This window comes from Nansenia antarctica (genome assembly GCF_963989245.1).
Source record: "Nansenia antarctica genome assembly, chromosome: 13".
NCBI lineage: Eukaryota > Metazoa > Chordata > Actinopteri > Argentiniformes > Microstomatidae > Nansenia > Nansenia antarctica.
In genome coordinates this window covers 3,410,476-3,431,794 of record NC_137683.1, presented here as the reverse complement: position 1 = coordinate 3,431,794, position 21,319 = coordinate 3,410,476, and the positions used below count along the sequence as shown (strand labels likewise).

Sequence of the window (21,319 nt, the reverse complement as noted above, 5' to 3'; positions counted from 1 at the left end):
TTCTTTTCTCCTATTGACGTGCAGTAAGTGTCCCTTGATTTTCATTTGAAACAATGATATGGACGTGGAGTGGAACTCTGTACAAGCCTTCTGGGCTTCGTTCCCTCCTTGCACAATTTCTTGTGTGCTAAATAAATAAACTAAACTAAACTAAACTAATTGTTCCCTTGCTAACTTGTGATCATATCTCAAATATAGCCATCCTTCCAGACAGGCTAGTGACCAAACTACTAGACCTGGGTCTATCACACTCTATATGTGCGTGGATCAAGGACTTCCTGACCGACCGCCCCCAGAGGGTGCGGGTGGGCCCCCACACCTCCACAGCCCTCAGCCTCAGCACTGGGTCACCCCAGGGCTGCGTGCTAAGCCCCATCCTCTACAACCTCTATACCCACGACTTCACCCCCGTCCACCCCAGCAACTACATCGTAAAGTTTGCAGACGACACCACCGTGGTGGGATGTATCTCGGGGGGGGACGAGGCGGCGTACAGGGATGAGGTAGAGCAACTGAGCAAGCTGTGCAAGGTTAACAACCTGCTGCTAAACAAGTCAAAGACCCAGGAATTCATCGTAGACTTCAGGAGGAAAAAGTCAGAGATCCAGCCCCTGCTCATCGACGGAGAGAGCGTGGAGAGAGTCTCAACCCTCCGATTCCTGGGACACAACATGCGGGATGACCTGGCCTGGAAGGACAACACTAAAGGCACCATCAAGAGGGCACAACAGCGGCTATACACCCTGAGATGCCTCAGGAAACAACACAACAAGCAGGAGATACTGGCGGCCTTCTACCACGGCGCAGTGGAGAGCATCCTCACCTTCGGCATCTCCAACTGGTTCCACAGCTGCACAACAGCGGAGAGAAACGAGCTACAGAGAGTCGTGAGAACAGCACAGAAGATCACCGGCGCCCCCCTCCCCTCTCTGGAGGAGCTGTACAAAACACGCTGTCTCAGGAGGGCCTCCATGATCTCCAAGGACCCGACCCACCCTGGGCACGAACACTTTGTCAAGCTGCCCTCGAACAGGAGGTACAGGACCCCGGCCGCTAAGACAAACAGACTGAAGAACAGCTTCTACCACAGGGCCGTCAAGGCCCTGAACACAGAAAAGGCCTAAGTTCTGGGCCCAGGACAGTCCGGACGGATTGTATGGCAGCTAGTGCTGAGGCACAAACATGTACATTTTCAAGCCTGCAAACTGTGACACTTTAAAATAATGTGAAAAAATACTTTTTGTGCAATATGACAACCCTAGTTGACTATCTGTGCAGTATAGTACAGTGGATTGTGTACATAGCCTTTATTGATGTAAACTAGCTCCTTACCTTCTTGTGATCTTATGCATCTATGCTTTTTCTAAAATGTGTTTTCTTTTTCCTTTCCTAACACCAGGGGAGCCACCCCTCCTAAATTTCGTTGTTTGGTACCTGTACTGTAGCAATGACAAATAAAGTCCATTCCATTCCATTCCATTCCATTCCATTCCAATCCAACCTCCTTATTAGGTTTTTTTAGGTGACTGCTTAGGTGTTTTTTTTAATTAGATTTGAACATTTCCTGAGAGAAAAGAAAACATCCATTGTAGACTAGATATGTGTGTCCTTGGTGAAGAACATCACCAACACCACAGACGTCAGACAGAATGGACACGACGCTGGGCCTGGAGGGTTACAGGTCATTCCTCAAAGCAGATTCACTTTGCCGCTCTGATGTTCCCTCAACCTTGACTTACCGTACATCAATATATGCTGTGTTCTCTACACACTGGTAACCAAACTACCAATCAGGTTACCTTCGTACACAGTAGGCAATAACATAAGACAGGACAAAACAGCAATTCCAAGCTTTTGTAACGGTTGAACTCACATTGAGGCAATTTTCCATGGTGCCTTCAAGATGGCCAAACAACAAGAGTTTGGACATAATTCTCTAATTAGACATCCAGCATAGGTTTATTTACTAGAGATTATCTAGTAAATTAATTATCTAGAGAAAAAGGAAGGTTCAACCTTTCTCATTGCACAGAGTACAACAACATGTATTTTATGCTTTAGGCATCAGGGCCAGAGACATAGAACAGGATTTGAACCGCTGAGCTGCCGACCTTGCGATCATTTCAATTAGTAGAATGTGGTACTTTCACAAGATAAATGCAATAATACCTGAAGCTCTTCAAAGCAATGCAATTCAACACTTGATTTAAGGTTTGAAAGTGAAGCAATAATTCCTCTAATTTGGCAGACCAACGGAAGGTAAGTACTGCGTTTTTGAAAGACGCTGCCTCGCTGCATGGTTTGATTCTAAATACAACAGACTTATTTTAGGAAATGGAGAGTTAAGAGTCTCCCTATAATCTATCCTTTTGCTGGAAATCCATACAATACTTGCTTTGAAGTTCATGTGCCTCATTCAACACACAATTGTACGGTTATCACATAACAGCAAAATCAAATTGTAAATAGAGTGAGTCTGCACTGCAGATGCCATTTACCTGAGAAATATTTACCTGAGATGGGGGTTAGGAATGTGATCTCTGAAAAAATAATAATCATAAATAGCTTAAATAACTGTGCGGTGTCATACCACACACCTAATGTCAGGGCCCTAACTGCTATAACACAACAACTAAGCTTATAGAAGAAGAATGCCCTTACTAACAAAGTATAGTCATCTGAAAAGTATTTAGGTTAATTTATTATTTGAATTGCCAGAGACGTTAACATCTATTAAGGCATCAAATACTGTATGTCAATTGGGAATAAACCTTAACTTTGTATGTCGTACACGTATTGTCTTTATTTTCCATGAAGCCAACTATGCTAGCCACATATATACTTTGTTTACATTTATTACCCAACTGCATGACATATCCTGCCACCGTAGCTCAACATGAAAGTGTGGGGGTGTTGATGCTCCATGGAGTCTGTATAAGCAGCAGCCAAGCTCAACACTGTCCTACTCAGCGGGGCCATCAGGTGATTGATACCTCCAGTCTCAAACAGATCTCATCTCGGCTCTATGATTGACAGCTTGAAATGACTAATTTCACTCACTGAAAGTGGTTTCTGTTTGGTTCCACCTGAGAGCTGAGAATCAGACTTTTTTTTCTTCCAAAGTATATGTTTCTGCCTCAGACTGTCACTGACCCTGGCTTCCACAACCAACTGGAAGAAGAGTATGGTGGTGGGGACATGCATTTTAAATTCATAGTGTGGTGATAGTGTGGTAGTGGTGGCCTAGTGGATAGGGAGTTGAACTGGTGATCAGAAGGTCATTGAGTTCAAATCCTACCTAGTCACACCAACACTTGTGTGCCCTTGAGCACTTAGCTCTAGCACTTAGCCCTAAGTTACTCCAGGAAGACTGTCCCTGTAATATCTAATTGTATTTGGATAAAGCGTCTGCTAAATGGTGTCCATGTAACGTAAGATACAGACAAGGCGAAGGACATATTAAAACAGTACAAATTCAAGCTGGACTTGAATCTCTTTAGAAGGTTATAGAAGGCATTAACGGGTTCCTGGAAATCAAGGGTATACTGTATATAGGCAGTATGATCTTTGAAGAGTTGGGCTGGTAAATTAATTCTCAAAACGTTCCCATCCAAAATATCTGCTACACTGGTAATAACTTGTAAACATGCCTGGCATTTTTGCCACCAATCACGATTTTTGGAGAAGAAACATTTTGCGACTTATGAGAACAAACATGTTGTGATGTGATGTGTGATGTGCCCATTTTCCATATCCTGTAAATCCTTTACCAATAATGGGTGACCAAATGGCCAGACATAATACAGCTGCCTTTTGCCACAGAGCATGTACATGTTTTATATGACCTCACCAACCCACCATCTATTCGATTAGCAAAAGTAATCAAGGTAGTATTCTCTTAGTTAATGTTGAATTACAATTTGAAAGGTTGTTTTACCGACAAAGGACTAGCTTCTACATTCCTCATGTTCTCTAACTGGCTACTTTTGTCATCTGGTATGACAAACATGTTGTTATACTAGGGCAGTAGCATTTTTTTCTTTTTACACCAAAACAACTTTTCCCCTCCCCCCACGTGAGTGTAATTTCATCCCACCATGCTAGCTTGAGACATGCACCAGTGCATGTGTTTGTTTACATAGTTTCAGAACCTTCCTTTCTCTCTCTCTCTGACTATCATAGCATGCTAAACATCTCCTACAGTGTCATTGATCTTACCTCACACACTGCATATGCCATTGTATTAATTGAAAACATGTCGGCTCCTTCGTTTGGCCAGTGTGATGGAGAAATAACTGTATGGACAGTGTGGCAGGAGTTAGACCGGGGTAAGCTTAAGGGCTGCATAATTACAATGATTATTCAACTTGGATTATTCAACACCTGTCCTGTAAACGTCTCACCATAGAAATCTAAAAGTTACAAGGTTCTCTGAAAGATCTGTGGGAACCGCTCACTATGGGGCACGTATACCTCTTGCTGAAGACCCCTATTCAATCACGCCTGGTACAGGCCGGTGATGCTTGCAAGTGATATCCCCACCTATCATCCGTCCCAATAAAGGGATGTGGCAAACATGTCAGTTCATCCAGCGAGCCACTCTTCACAAGCTCAGCGTGAGAGGGGCAATGTGGTGAAGGGTCTCCCTGATCTTCTTCAAAGAACCTGGGTTGCATTTGTAACATTTTGTTCTCTTTTAGTCAACTTGGTTCTTATAACCCGATGAAGAAGTTGCACTCCCTTCATGAAACAACGTACAAGTCGTTCTACTGAAGCCTACATACCATGCGGAGATGGCAACCATGTCCATCCCTGTCCGAAAGCTGTTGGAGCCGCAGCCAGATAGCTTGTGAACCTCGCTGCCATTGTCCTCCTCATTTAACTCCATAATGCGTCATCGCCGCCCTGGGGCTGGAGAGTCAGGTGGTGAAGGTTGAGTCAGGGGCTGGAGGGTCAGGTGGTGAAGGTTGAGTCAGAACTGGGGCTGGAGGGTCAGGTGGTGAAGGTTGAGTCAGAACTGGGGCTGGAGGGTCAGGTGGTGAAGGTTGAGTCAGAACTGGGGCTGGAGGGTCAGGTGGTGAAGGTTGAGTCAGAACTGGGGCTGGAGGGTCAGGTGGTGAAGGTTGAGTCAGAACTGGGGCTGGAGGTCAGGTGGTGAAGGTTGAGTCAGAACTGGGGCTGGAGGTCAGGTGGTGAAGGTTGAGTCAGAACTGGGGCTGGAGGGTCAGGTGGTGAAGGTTGAGTCAGAACTGGGGCTGGAGGCGGGGCGGTGGTGAAGGTTGAGTCAGGGGGCCGTCTCCATGACGGCTGCAACGCTTCATCCTGGTTGCAGCATCTGAGATTGTCCAACGGCTGTTATTTGTTGTAATGGCTGTAATGGTCAGGATTAACAACAAATTAGGCCATAACGTTTGGAGCCCACACTCAGGAGGCAGTGAGGTTTGTAATTAGGGAGCACTTAAGAAGCGGCATGTTGTTTTATGTACTCTACCTTTACACACACTTACTTCATCATTAGGAGCTTGACTGTTGGTATAAAAAAGGAGTCAGACCAGAGATCAATGATAGGCTGGTGAGTCACTTGCCTGAAACTTAAAAACTTGTGTTAACTCCCTAACCCAGGCTAAAAGGAGCATGTGTTCTGACACCAGGTGAAATTCTGTTAAAATGTCCAAACAACGACATCTTCCCTAATGATAGTATACCCATTACCTGATTACTACCAATAAGGGCTAGTGGTGGCCTAGTGGATAATTAGTTGAACTGGTGATCCCACCTGGAACACCACCTCTAGTGGGCCCTTGAGTAAGGCACTTAGCCCTAAGTTACTCCAGGGAGACTGTCCCTGTAATCTCTAATTGTAAATTGCTTTGCATAAAAGTGTCTGCTAAATGCTTCAAATGTAAATATATTCATTACAATCATTAGAAAGTGTGTGTTACATACTGGACCTTTAAGCTCAGTGGACACAGATGGTCAGATAGTCCAAAACTCAGCTGTCCACCTGCTCTCAAACACCCGGTCCCGTGACCACATCACTCCTGTCCTCCACTCTCTCCACCGGCTCCCCATCAAAGAACGTATCAAATTCAAAGTACTCATCCTCACATACAAAGCCCTCCATAGCCTGGCCCCCCCTTACCTGACTGACCTCCTTCTCCCCCACCGCCCTACCCGTACCCTCCGATCCTCAGCCACTGTTCCCCTCACTGTCCCATCCTCAAAACTCAAAGGCTTTGGAGACCGTGCCTTTTCACAAGCTGCACCCCGCCTCTGGAACTCTCTCCCTCAACCACTCAGACTCACCCTCACTCTCCACTTTTAAATCCCACCTCAAAACCTACCTGTTCTCCCATGCATACAACCTCCCCTAACCCTGCCACCCCCCTCCCCCCCTGGACATTGCTGTGTTACTGTGTTCCCCGTTTGTTAACTCTGTGTTCTATGTGTTCGGGGTCGCCTGGTCTAGTGGATAGTGAGTTGGACTTGTGATCGGAAGGTTGTGAGTTCAAATCCCGCCTGAAACCACACCACTACTAGTGTGCCCTTGAGTAAGGCACTTAGCCCTCAGTTACTCCAGGGGGAATGTCCCTGTAATTCGTAATTGTAAGTTGCTTTGGATAAAGGCGTCTGCTAAATGGCAAAATTTATTATTATGTGCTCATGTTATCTGTTGCTTGTTGTTTCTGTGTTTTCTGTTTTTCCCATATTGTCAACGCTGAGCCTCGGAAAAGCGCTATATAAATACAATTAATTATTATTATTATTAGTACACACTGTTTTGTAGAGAGCTCGAAGCATAGGGTTCAAACTGAGTTATAATACATATAAGTGTGTATTGTTCACTGATCATAACACCAGATAACTTCTGTAAAGGTGCTCATTGCGTTGGATGAGACAAAGATTAATATGGTGACAACAACGACAAGGATCAAGTCTTTCATAACAAGTTGTTCCCAATCAGAATTAAATATGTGAGAGACAATCTTAACAGTGTGGGGGAGGCATGTCTCTATTTCAACCTAAATCATACCATTCTTCTCTCCTGAAATTAATTTAGGGACCTAGGCAGTCCTTTTATATTATTCACAGTAATTGTAGGACACATTTTACAAGATGTCAATTTGCGTTTGCATGAGGAATGGCAGTGTGTCATGGTGGAGGGTTTTGCAATAAAGAGACAAGAGATTGAAATTGAGATATTGAAAACTGCTGAGAGCTTTTGGCTCAGAAGGCAGCCATGCGTTAGAAATGAATTATAAATGGGGAAATAATGGGGACTCTGTTTCTTAGTGTTACCCAAAACTTTTGCATCGCTGTCAAATACTTTTAATCATTCTGAGGAACACTTGTAAATTACAAAACAAAACAAATCTGGACAAGAAGAGCATCATTATTGATGAAAATAGCATTGTGAGACTGTGGAATACCCTCAGCCTGTATTTCCTATTGAAATTAACAAACTTCTCTGTCATGCTAGACTATAAACTAACTGTCATGTACATTTGTATAGATTCCTCTTATCATGAAAGCAACACATTTCTTTCACAGTTAAATCTCGAATGACAAACACAATGTCTGCCTGCAAGTGGGCTGTAAATGTATATTACAACCAAGGATAAATGCCTGGATCCTGAAGTATTATTGGAAATTCATTATGTCACAATTAAGTTAATTGCATTTGTACAGGGTGGATGACTAATGGGGTTCTACTGTTAAAATGCCCAGCTTTTTTATAGTTTGCAAAGTGACTGTAAATCCACCAGGCCCAATTGGGATAAAGTACCCCATAAACCTGAGATGGAGGAGTGACCAGGGAATACAGATGAAACATGTTGCTGTCTCTCTCTGGTGGACATTCTCAGGACACTGTCAGATTATTCAACCCTGTATACTGTATATACATATATTACCAAAATATATTGGTATAGCTATGTTTGGAGTATTAAATGAATTATATACAGTATGGCGATTGATTCTTGATGAATATAACTTATAAACGCCTCGTGACTCGAAAGGTAGTTCAACTGTCTTACCCCATCAAAACCCAAAATATATGCTTGTTTTACTTCATAAACAATGTATACTGTATGATTTGTATAGTTTTGATCTCATGGAGGGTCAGTCCTTGGATCCATAGATACATCTCAAGTTGTGGGCTACTTTGTTGGTGCTTGGATCCCAGATTGCCCCCCCTCCCAAATGCCGTTGTATGGTACCTGTACTATATCAATGACAATAAAGACCATTCATTCATTCATTCATTCAATAATTTAAAGAGGAATCCCTTTTTTATGTGACAATCTTTGAACCATGGCCATCTACAGGCTACAAGATTGTGTTAGCCAGTTTATCTAAAGCCTAGATATGACCTTGGGTAATGAACAGAAGTCTTGTCTTTGTCTCACGCAAGGTTATTCATCCTGAATGAATGAATGAATGAATGAATGAATGGTCTTTATTGTCATTGATATAGTACAGGTACCAAACAACAAAATTTGGGAGGGGGGGCTCCCCTGGTGCTAGGAAAGAAAAAAACTAAAAAACAAGAAGGGAAAGGAGCTGGTTTACATAAATAAAGGCTATGTACACTATCCACTATACTATACTATACAAATAAAACACTGTGCTGTACTCTATGCTATGCTATACCTATTCTAACATTTCCTATTCTCTGCAACCTTATGTACCCTAGGGTTGTCATATTGCACATAGTGTTATTGCACATTCATTTAAAGTGTCGCAGTTTGCAGGCTTGAAATGTACACATTTGTGCCTCAGCACTACACCTGATTTCAATCCAGCAGCTGCCATCAATCCGTCCAGACTGTCCAGGGCCCAGAACCTAGGTCTTTGCTGTGTTCAGGGCCTGAATGGCCCTGGGGTAGAAGCTGAGCTTCAGTCTGTTTGTCCTTGCGAACATGGTCCTGAACCGCCTGTTCGAGGGCAGCCGAGCAAAGTGTTCGTACCCAGGGTGGGATGGGTCTCCTGTTACCGTAGCTCACCAAACTACCTCCACTACAATGTTATCTGACTGGACTGTCTAGAAAGTCCATATAATCACAATCACTCTAAGTTTGTAAGGGAATTGATTGAGATAGATGACTACAGACAAACCCATGCCACCTTTGCAGAATTTCACATCCCAATTTCACATCCCTCTGTGAAAAGGATATGATGTAAGAGTCTTGCATCGACAGTGATAGAGAGATTGCCTCTAATGCTGTCTATCAATCACATTTGACGTGGTTTTTCATTGCACGCATTGGTGTCTCTGAGGTGATCATCTATTTGACAGAAAACTCACTAGTTCAGATTTTCTTAAGTAGCTACTGTATCTCTCTGCCCTTAATGCATTTCCTCTATGGAGGTAAGATATGTTCTCTTCACTGTCTGTGTTTCTCTCACAGGCTGGTTTGAAGGAGGCTCCGTGGGTCTACTCCGCACTGTTCTGTAGTCAGCAGCCTTTTTCTGGGCAGTGGTCCATCTGGCATTCAATGTAGGATAAATAAATGATACCCTCTAAAATCAATGGCCAGTCCATGATGTAGGTTTTTGGCTGAGTGTTTGCCATCGTGCCAGAATACTGCCACCAGTTCAAGAATAGTGGCATGTTTGTATCTATAGTACTTGCATGCTTGAACTTTGAACCTACTGTAGCACTGTGGTGTTTTTCACATTTTTGAGTCTCTCGTTTGAAAAGCTGTTAAGTAAAGCCCCAGAGTGAACATTGTTTTTCGGGGGAAATTTAAATAATCAGTGGCAGTTTAATGCATTGTAACATACAGTTTAATGCATTGTCACATACAGTTTAATGCATTGTCACATACAGTTTAATGTATTGTCACATACAGTGTAATGTATTGTCACATACAACTGTATTTAATTTAATGTATTGTCACATACAACTGTATTTAATTTAATGTATTGTCACATACAGTTGAATGTATTGTCACATACAGTTGAATGCATTGTCACATACCGTTTAATGTATTGTCAGATACAGTTTAATGCATTGTCACATACAGTTTAATGTATTGTCACATACAGTTTAATGCATTGTCACATACAGTTTAATGTATTGTCACATACAGTTTAATGTATTGTCAGATACAGTTTAATGTATTGTCACATACAGTTTAATGCATTGTCACATACAGTTTAATGTATTGTCACATACAGTTTAATGTATTGTCACATACAGTTTAATGCATTGTCACATACAGTTTAATGTATTGTCACATACAGTTTATTATATTGTCACATAGCGCAACTGTCTGCAGGGATGTGCATCGTATCAAATGGTATAACATGTGCTGGTTACCTTGGTTACAATGCTTAGTACTACTCATAACGGAAACAATACATCTATCATTTTTATATTTTTCTCCAGCGAATGACTTCGTTACATGACCTTGAAACCAGAAAAGGAGTTTGATGGTTGAAGATGCAGTCGTTATTTAGTTTGGATATGTACACATAAACTAGCATTGATTGTTCTGTGAGCCACCCAGCTAAGTGACTCACATTTCACATGAAATGAAACAGGTGCTTCACCCGCAGCTGTACAAACTTAACAGTGCATATCAATGATTCTAAAAGTGACTTCAAACAACAATAACTAACAACAATAATAATAATGTATATAACAATAATAACAATAATAATAATAACATAATAACAATAATGTAGTTAGTTAATAACTAACTACAGTGTGGGAAATAAGTGCTCAACATGTTTTGCAATTGCAGCTATTGACATGAAAAGTACACCAGACATTGGAAATAGTTCATAAAAAATAGTTTATTGAAAATAGTTCAATAAAACTACACAGCTAAATAAATTGTAACATTCCAATCCATGAAAAAGCTATGTGCAATAAAGTGGAATGACACAGGAAAAAAGTATTGAACACAGTAAGAAAAAGCACCAAACCAGCAAACCAAACCACCAAACCTCGCAAGATTTCTGACCGGGCAGAAAGTTAGTCAGAAGATTGGCTCAAGAGCCATGGACCACTTGAGTAGAGCTCCAGAAAGACCTGGAAGCAGCGGGTACAGTTGTCACAAAGACAATGCACTCCACCACCATGGTCTCCATTCGCGATCACCCCGGGAGACTCCATTACTGAAAAAAAGGCATGTCGAAGCTTGTTTGAAGTTTGCTACAGAACATTTGGAGTAGCCTGTAGAGTACTGGGAGAATGTAGATAAAGATAAAGAGTGAACTTTTCGGCAACAATATGACGTGCCATGTTTGGAGGAGAAATGGCTCTGCGTATGACCCTAAAAGTACCATACCTACAGTGATGTCCCGAGGTGGAAGCATCATTGTATGGGGCTGTTTCTCTTCACATGGTACTGGTGGAATCTGCTGCCGTCCACCAGGATGACAAGGCTGAGACGTGGGTGGATCTTCCAGCAGGACAACGATCCAAAACATACTGCAAAGGAGACTCTCAATTGGATCAAGAGGAAGACAATAAAGTTATTGGACTGTCCGAGTCAATCGCCAGACATAAATCTAATAGAACATGAAGGAACTGAAGATCAAGATTCACCAGCAGACCCCCCCGGAGTCTTCAAACAAAGGCTTCTCCACCAAGTATCAAACACATTTCAGTTCGTGTGTTCAATACCGTTTTCCTGTGCCATTCCCCTTTATTGCACATGACTTTTTAGTGTTGCAATTTCCTCAAATGTTTAGTTTTATTGAATTAATACCAATGTCTGGTCTAAATGTCAAGTGAATAGATGCAATGGAAATATGTTGAGTGTCAAGTAAGATTGTGTGTCAAGTAAGATTGATGCCACCTGTCAATGAGCAATGAAAAGACAATGGGCTTAGTGTTGTTTTTGACCCATGATTTGTTGCAGTCATTTGTAATTTTTTTGTAGAGTACAAACATTCTATATTCATCCTCCTGTTACTGTCTTGACATCTCTGTTTAATCCAATCTTCTTAGACACACAGTTTAAATACACAACACGGTGACGAGTGACATTTATTTTAAAAGTATTTTCAAATTGGATAGTGGTATGTAGTCTTTTTCTCCATTACTATGATAAACTGTTTGATGTACGTAGCTATCAACCATTTAAAGCCATCGATGGTTGGTGCTGTGTTTACGCCCAAATCGAGATTGGAGTGCCACGTACTTTAGAAATGCCAGAGGCTTTTGGACTATTTCTGTATCAGTGACTGATGCTAATGCTAGACTTGCGTAAACATAATACTGCTCCTTGCAAACATTTCTCCCAAATGGCATTCTCTTGGAGAGGCATTCTCTCTGCTGTCCCCTTTTCATATTATAATTTCTTATTTTTCTCCTTATTCCTAGATGGAAATGATTCCAGAGCCAGATCCCTATGACGATGGGACTAAAATAAGTGTAAGTTGACGTGTGTGAGAACATATTGCATGTCATAACTATCACTATTTATACAGTGTATTGACTCATGTGTGCTAATACAGTAGTCATATCCATAACCTTTGGTACGGTAAGTTGACCTGCCTGTGCTAGTAAGAACGACAGATTGACTAACTAATGTACTGGTACTAACAGCATGTCATGGCCCCCTTTACACACAAGCTTGGGGGGGGCTGTGGCTCAGGATATAGAGCCGCTGTCCAATGATCGCAAGGTCAGCGGTTCGATGCCCAGCTGGCCACATGTCAAGGTGTCCTTAGGCAAGACACTGAACCCCAAATTGCTCCCAATGAGTGGGACCAGTGGCATGGTAGCTTGCCGCCATTGGTGTGTGAATGTCTGTGTGAACGGGTCAATGAGAGGCCATTGTAAAGTGCTTTGGAATAGGCGCTATATACAGTTAGGTCCATTGGACACAGACAGAATTTTGGTAATTTTAGCTGTTTACCAAAATATCTTCAATTTGCAGTTACATAATTAATATGGGCTTAAAGTGCAGACTCTCAGCTTTAGGGTAAGGGTATTCACATCCAAATTTAAGGAAGGGTTTAGGAATTACATCTCTTTAATATGGAGCTCCCTACATATGTAGGGGTTGCTGTATACGCACAACATGCAGTCAACGAAGCTCTCAATGCAAGTGAAACAGGCCATCCTTAAGCTATAAAAACAACCAAAAAATCCATCAGAGAGATAGCGGGAACATTAGGAGTGGCCAAATTAACTGTTTGGTACATTCTGAGAAACTCCCTGGTGAGCTCGGCACCACAAAAAGGTCTGAACGTCCATGGAAGACAAGAGTGGTGGATGATCACAGGATCCTTTACATGGTAAAGAAAAACCCCTTCACAACATCCAGCCAAGTGAAGAACAGTCTCCAGGAGGTAGGCATATCATTATCCAAGTGTGCCATAAAGGGAAGACTTCACATGAACAAATACAGAGGGTTCACCACAAGGTGCAAGCCATTCATAAGCCTCAAGAATAGTAAGGCCAGATTAGACTTTGCCAAAAAACATCTAAAAAAGCCAGCCCTGTTCTGGAAGAGCATTCTTGGGACAGATGAAACTCAGATTAACCTGTTCCAGAATGATGGGAAGAAAAAAGTATGGAGAAGGCTTGGAACGGCTCACTACATGGCAGTTCCAATGCCATTCGGGTCACTTGTGTTTATTGATGATGTGACAGTAGACAGAAGCAGACGGATTAATTGTTAAATTAAGTGTTTAGGGATATTCTGTCTGCTCAGATTCAGACAAATTCAGCAAAGTTGATTGGATGGCGCTTTTGATTGATTGATTGAAAACTTTATTAGAAGATTTGCAGGAGTAGGTACATGAAAGTACATATTACATACAAGGTCAACTAACAGGATAAAAACCCAAGAAAGCCACTGGCTTATTTCAATTGGGGTCCTTGACACAATACAGATGGACAATGACCCAAAACATACTGCGTAAGCAACCCACAAGTTTTTTAAGGCAAATAAGTGGAATATTCTGCAATGGCCGAGTCAATCACCTGATCTCAATCTGATTGAGCATGCATTTCACTTGCTGAAGACAAAACTAAAGGCAGAAAGACCCACGAACAAACAACAACTTAAGACAGCTGCAGTAAAGGCCTGGCAAAGCATCACAAAGGAGGAAACCCAGCATTTTGTGATGTCCTTGGGTTCCAGACTTCAAGCAGTCATTGCCTGCAAAGGATTCTCTATTAAAAATGAACATTTTATTTATGATTATGTTAATTTGTCCAATTACTTTTGAGCTCCTGAAAATAGGGGACTGTATAAAAATGGTTGCATTTCCTAAACGAATTAAAGCTGAATGTCTGCACTTCAATTAAATCTTGATTGTTTCATTTCAAATCCATTGTGGTGGCATACAGAGCCAAAATTATGGAAATTGTGTCACTGTCCAAATATTTACGGACCTAACTGTAAGTCAGTCCATTATGGCCCCCCGCCCTTTACTCACAAGCTTCATTTAATGTTACAGACCGTGAAGGTACAAGGAAATGACATCTCCCACAAGCTGCAGATCTCCCGGGTGGGGAAGAGTGATGAGGGCTTGTATGAGTGCAGAGTCACCAACGCCAACTATGGGGAGCTGCTGGAGTACAAGGTCCAGGCCTACCTGAAGGTGAACGCCACAGTCCGGCCCCGTGTCAGGCCCCCCAAAAAGACCTCCCCACTGCACCTGACGGACAATAAACCCCGCAAGACCAGCTCATCTGCAGCGCAGGACAGCTTGAGCTCCGACCAAAGGGTGGGATCTACATCCACCTCCCACACGTCATCATCCAAGACAGTCCAACACAACACAGGTTCAGGTAAGATACGTCTGCTGAGATGGGACTGATGTTGTTTGGTGTTTCAATTGCAAGCATGGGGTTAATGAGAGAAATCAAAACGTTGATATTGTGGGAACCCGCTCACTTGACCATGGGAATATGTACACACAGAGCTAGAGAGACAAGGAGACAGGTCATCTTTAGGCGCATCGGCACATTTATTCCTATCAGGAAGGTCTGTTGGGGCCCCGCCCACTCAGGAAGATGGCGTAGCCGTAACAGAACACAGAACACAGGTATCAGAAAGGTGGCTTAATAGGGGGGAAGGGGCGATGTCTCACTCATCAGCACAAAAGTATATTGCATTCAGTTCAAAGGTCAAAAAAGGATAACGGGGGTCTCTCTACTGGAGGGACTGGCGGTAGGCAGCGGGGATCCGTCCGTTCAGGAAGGGGGGTGGGGCTCCGTCGCACTCTTGGTTCTCCGGGAGCACTCCTGTGCCTCTCTTCTCACCCATCCGGCATTGTGCCGTTGTACTGGCAATGCTGCTCCATATGAGGGCTTGTCAGGTCGCTTTATCCTGTTCTCTCCTCTGCTGGCACAGCTGTTCCACGTCCGCTTAATGAGCCGCGCTCGTCGCTGTGTTGATTGCCGGACGCGGTTCAGCTGTGCGAGCAGATAGTATCCTCCGTTGATCACCCTGCCTAGGGGCGCGGGGCGCTGTCCATACTACTTAGGCCACGGCCTAGGGGCGCTGGTGAGCGGGTTGCCACAATATATTTATTGTTTTTAATGGCTAGAATGGCATTGATCATCTGATCTATACATTGTTAAAGTCTGTCTTTGGTGTCTGTCCAACCATCTGTCAGCCATCTGTGTTTCTGTCTGATTCCATCAATGATGTATATGATGGTCATTTACTTCATTCACCCTCAGAACTAGCCAGTCAAATACATTCTGTAGGTATACAGAGAGATACAAAATAGAGCAAAATAATGCCCCAAACTATGCGAGAGAGAGCGAGGGAGAGGGAGAGAGAGAGAGAGAGAGAGAGAGAGAGAGAGAGAGAGAGAGAGAGAGAGAGAGAGAGAGAGAGAGAGAGAGAGAGAGAGAGAGAGAGAGAGAGAGAAATTATGCTGACAACTCTGTTGTTGTGAAGTCTTGGTATAGTGTTTGACACTGATAAATGCTCCTCCATGGCTTCTCCTGTGGTCTTATCTCCACTGAACAGCTCCAGCAGTATCATGGAGGCAGGACAGATTATATCACTGAGAATGCAGGTTTGAAGCGGCATATAGTAAAATGTGTGGATGAAATTGTGACACAGTCTGATCATTTGGTCCGCATGTCCGGCAACCAATCAAAATGTTCAGACTTTTCTTTTGAAACACGGAACTACGTTTCAACGTTGTTGAGAATCACAACACAAACTCGCTAGTCAAGCCAAAACACTGCAATGCAATGGATTCGGTGAGTAATCCCTGCTGCTACCTAGTTAACTAGAACACTACTTTACATTGTTAGCAGGCTCACAAAACAGGCTGTGTTAATTGACTAGCAAAGTGTCGTTGATTTTCAACAACGTGGAAATGTATTCAAATTTTTCGAAAGTCCAATCATTACATCGGATACCAACATTAGGACCAAAGCATTAGAATGTGTCACAATTAGACCTTTGAGGGTACAAATATGACTTTTTCTGCATTGCCCTAAGGTGATGTGCATGGGAGTTTGTCTCTATTATGGGACTGGCAGCGTAGTGTAGACCATGTGACAGCTGTAGTTACATCACAGCTTGCATACTTTGTTTTTGACTGTTGTTTTCTCAAATCTCAGATGTGACTCCATTGGAATGCACAGTGTCCCTGGAGAAAGATGTTTCAAAAGGCCATATATTCTTTTAACTTTAACCCCTGTATCAACATCTGATTGGTGAATTGACTGAGAACTGTGAAACACGGTGAACGACACCTTGCTACACTACCAACTGATATGCCTAGTTGCCTACTGTCCAACAGGGAATTTGCTAGACATATCAAACTGTGTTATGGCATATATCAGTAGCCCACAGCTAGTAGCATTATGCAGGCAGATACAGTATATGGTACAAGACCAGGACTAGTCCCTATTGTATGGTGGAGGCAGGTGGTCTACCCTGCCCCACATTTAAATTCTGCATTCCAAAGTGCAAAATATGTAATCGAACAGTAGACTATCAGACTGAAAATGTGCACCTTACCTTATGTTAAGTGCTTTAAGACCTATCGTTGTTGATAACTATAGTAGTGGCTGTATATGAAGTTGTAGTAATAATAATATTGTCATTAAGAATACCAAATTGAATGAAGTCATGTCTGTATGTCAGGTGAATTGGGGCACTTGTGATGTGAAACACAGGAGCTGTTATTTTTGCAAACAAAATAAATGGCATCAAAATGTTTTTTTGTTGTTGCAGAAATTCATTATAAGACAGCTTAACTTTCACATACCTTACCAACAAACTCATATGTGACCTGCCTGCAAAAGCAAAACCGAAAATAAATATCATATCCTGGAGCATGTCACCAATTAAGACTTCAGTACTGGCAACTTATGTTATTTCAAGGCGCTGATCATTTCCTCATTCATATACGAAATATGAATTGTTATTATTAATTAATTAATTGATATTACCACTTATAAAAGAGAGAGGGGAATCCATTTTTAAATGACATGTATTGATTGAGGGATTGACAGAAAGCTTTGAGAGTAGAGCCTAGCTTTCTCTTGGTAGTGCAGCCCACGGCCCACAGCCCACCCGGGGAGGATGGGGACTGATTAATTATTCTTTATGCGGAGGATGTTTTGGCCCAGCATGATTGCTGCTCCTCTGAGGTGCTCCTGTTCTCTAGATCACCCAGGGCCAAATGAGATCTGGCAGGGAGGAACAGAGGGTCACAGGCCTCCGTCTCCCCCCCCCCCCCTCCATATATTGAGCTTGGCCGAAAGTGTCCCCAGACAATTCTCCTCTTAGAACATTGCTGTGCTTGGTCTGACGGAGAAATCCAGTAAATGTCACCATGATTTAGTGAATATTTCATTTTCTATTTCCTCAATGCTGCCTTGTTTCACAGGATTACATTCTTGTGCTCTTTTTTTTCTTATTTTTCCTGTCTTTTGCAATCTCGGCAGGTACGAACAAGTTCATTAGGGAATGAGATTTATTTTGATGTCTTTGAACCTTGTATCCCTTTTTAGTGTGTGTGTGTTCAAGGAGAATTTGAGGGAGAAATCACTTGTGTGTTGATACAATGCCAGTCAGAATACCTTACCCCCTTCCCTCAAAATAACTGTAAATGAAAAGGAACGTGAAGTCTGACATCACCCGTCACCATTTTGGTCTGTCCACCCACTTTTACATTTACATTAGCATTTTAACTCACTGAACATGCTCAGTGTTCGCTCTCGTCTAGAGCAACGCAAGATGAGTGCGTGAGAAAAAGGCGACCCCTGGCCAGCCACATGCAGGCCTCTGGGTTACCAGAGTTACGAGGGTACCAGAGTTCTGGGTTACTCTGGGTTACCAATACGAGAAGCACACAGGAATGCGTAGGCCTCTGCTGACCAAAGCACTCTGGAACACGCCTCACCCCTCAGCCAACAAGCATAGGCAAAACAGATACAGAACATCATCCAGATGATAAAACAATACCTGCTATAGTACACAATACCTGTCACTTGTCTTTAACCAAGGCTACCAAAGCATATATAGATAAACTGCAGTAATCTTAATGGGTAACCTACATCGTAATTATTCATCGTATTTATTTTGTTCTGACGTTTAATCATTTATGCCCCATTAGGTCAATGGTAGTAAAATAAGGATTGCCATAGTGTAATCTATTCTGATTCTATGCAAATCCTTTTTTATAGTATTTAAGAGAAGCTCATCTGCTTAGGTGTTCAGAATATACCAAGCGGTTTCAATATGGCCACAATATATACATGTTGTTACATCATCAACCAATTCATTGTCAATCCCATCTACACACACACACACACACACACACACACACACACACACACACACACACACACACACACACACACACACATCTAGCCCACTAAATGTCACCTTATTGACGTAGCCTAATAAGGAAAGTATAGGAGTTAGGTAAGAAAGCTGAGTACTGTATTTGAAATTGACACAAATGTGACATGTTCAGGTGAAAAGGGCCACATTTCCTTTTTTTCATATTACGAAAGTTTTAGTTGAAAATGTTCCTTTAGCGACGTTGATGGAATACAGGACGGCAGACGATACAGTGAATCGAAAACAAGCTGAGTTTGCTGACAAGTATTTAGTGATACTAAAAGTGCTGTTTGTTATAATGAGTGTGCTCTTCAACACTTAAACTTTCGTAATATGATAAAACATTAAAAAATGAATACATTTTTTGTCATTTCCGCGACTTCACGATTCCCAACCTTTGACCTTTCACCAGCCCCTGTCACAAACAGGCTATGTAGCTTAGTTTGTCCCATCTTTCATGAACAAGGTCCCCTACAACAGTACAATTAGTGCAATTATAAACACAACAAGATGGCATTTTGACAGACAACTGGTCAGTTCAAACTAGTGAAAGAAATTGCACACATTCTCAATTTACACTTTACACACAAATCTCTTGCGGGGGTGAATCCATGTGGTAGACCAATTGTGAATTGTGTCGCAATTTAAATTAAATGAATAATAATTATACAAATGATATGTAGTTAGAATTATTTCGGCCCAATTATATTAGTTTGACATGGTTAATCATTGCAATTTTGTGCAGCCTAATCATCGCCGTTATAATTTATTAACTTGAAATTAATTGCTGTCAAATGATGCCCTTTGCAAAATAGGAATTTATAGCCCATCACTCTCATGTTCTCATAAGACTCATCATTTTCAATATCAGTATATAATTACATTTTTATTGGACTCCTATATTGTCATCAACTATTATTGAGACAAATAAGAATATACAAAAGAATAATGCATGTACTGGCACAAAGAATGTGCTTTTATGTATTTTAGTATCAGTGTTCAATTGTTGCGGCACTTCTGGATGCAACGCACCAAAGTCTAGCTGGGTTCATAAGGTTTCTATGCTCCTTCTCAGTGCCTCACTCATGCTGATAGAATCCCTGCGCATTCCTGCCCCTTGGCAGACTCTTACATGACATCAGTGCTTTATAGAGGTAAGAGAAATGCTTCTATCGTCCGATCTGGGCTATAAAGAAATGACGGCGGCCAAGACGTGAATTTATATATTTTAAGTAATTGTAGAAGATCAAAGTCACCCTGGAATCGACCTCATTTGGCCAGGAACAATACCAACTATACTAACAATACCAACTATACTAACAATACCAACTATACTAACAATACCTACTCCACCTTTGGAATTGCTTTGAGAATCTTTTGGGCAGAACTACAAGTGAAACGGTATTGTACCACAAATGGCCACTCGCTTTTGTGATTGATCCCCCGCTCCCTCTGTACTGTACAGTATGTTCTGCATCAGAAAGAAGTGACTCAATACATTTTCTCTTCTTCTTGTTCTTATAATTTCAAGGACAATGTCCTGGAGACACAAATTAACCAAACAAACTTGCATGACTGCAATGCGATCATTATCAGTATCACATTTGTCAGACAGTGTGGGTTGCTCAACATGGAGTCAAAACTGCCTGCAGTATAGACAGCAGCTTGATAAGTTAAGGCAATGGTAGCTGTCCATGCAAATCCTTTCATGGAAGTTCAAAGACAATTTCTACTTCCTCCCTTAGGCTAAGATTCTATCGTAAATTGTTGTGGGTGTTTGGAGAAGAGGGTATTTATTTAAAAAACATTTAAATTGATTTACTGACATTTGGAATCTGTGGCCTCGATCTAGCCTAGCGGACATATTCAATGCAGGCTGCGTATTTATTTCAAAATCAGATCATTTTGTGAACTCGGTGCACAATGTACACAAATCTTAAATCTAATAATAAGATTAGAGTAGCATCATCCTATATTTTTTCTTTTTTCTTGATTTGTTTTTCACGTTCATGTTCACTGTGAATACTCAAAATGTATGACTATATGTGAGTAAGAAAAATATAATCTACCGCTTTTGGATGAACTGTTTGTCTTTGCCAGTGCTGGAAAAAAAGACAAGATGAGTGTACAGCATGTCTTACTGTATACCTTTTTTCACAGGTACGAGAATAGCGACAAGCTATGGGCTTGCTGTCCTCCTTCTGGCATGTGGCTTCATGAGGGATGCGTTGCTATAGTTTCAGCCACTGACTTGATTCCCACACTATCTCCCTCTCTTCTCAAAGCAAAGAGAAAATTGCCTGTTATTTCCATGAAGCGGACTGCACAGTTGGCCCTCATCAACCACTTCTCTGCACCCAATGCATTCTTATTATCTACTGTACACAAGAGCCACTTTTACAGAGGAGCTATGGCGAGGGTATTAACTGTTGTGCCTATTCAACGGCCCCAACTATCCAGTCACACAGGAAACTGACAGTGTCTCCTTGGATATCTTTCACAAAGACTTGTTTTCGGTTTCC

At 41.9% G+C, this 21,319-nt stretch overlaps 1 protein-coding gene across 1 annotated transcript in view; it reads left to right on the top strand.

Moving 5' to 3' along the window:
- The window catches only part of vstm2a (V-set and transmembrane domain containing 2A), a gene marked incomplete at both ends in the record, with an annotated part of 33,699 nt that extends 12,665 nt beyond the window's left edge, over nucleotides 1–21,034 (top strand). Inside the window, 3 exons of the mRNA XM_080543881.1 lie at nucleotides 12,341–12,391; nucleotides 14,431–14,764; nucleotides 20,958–21,034. Of these exons, the coding sequence (XP_080400007.1) occupies nucleotides 12,341–12,391; nucleotides 14,431–14,764; nucleotides 20,958–21,034 (462 nt within the window). The remainder of the gene's footprint in view (nucleotides 1–12,340; nucleotides 12,392–14,430; nucleotides 14,765–20,957) is intronic.
- Nucleotides 21,035–21,319: the final 285 nt, after the last annotated feature.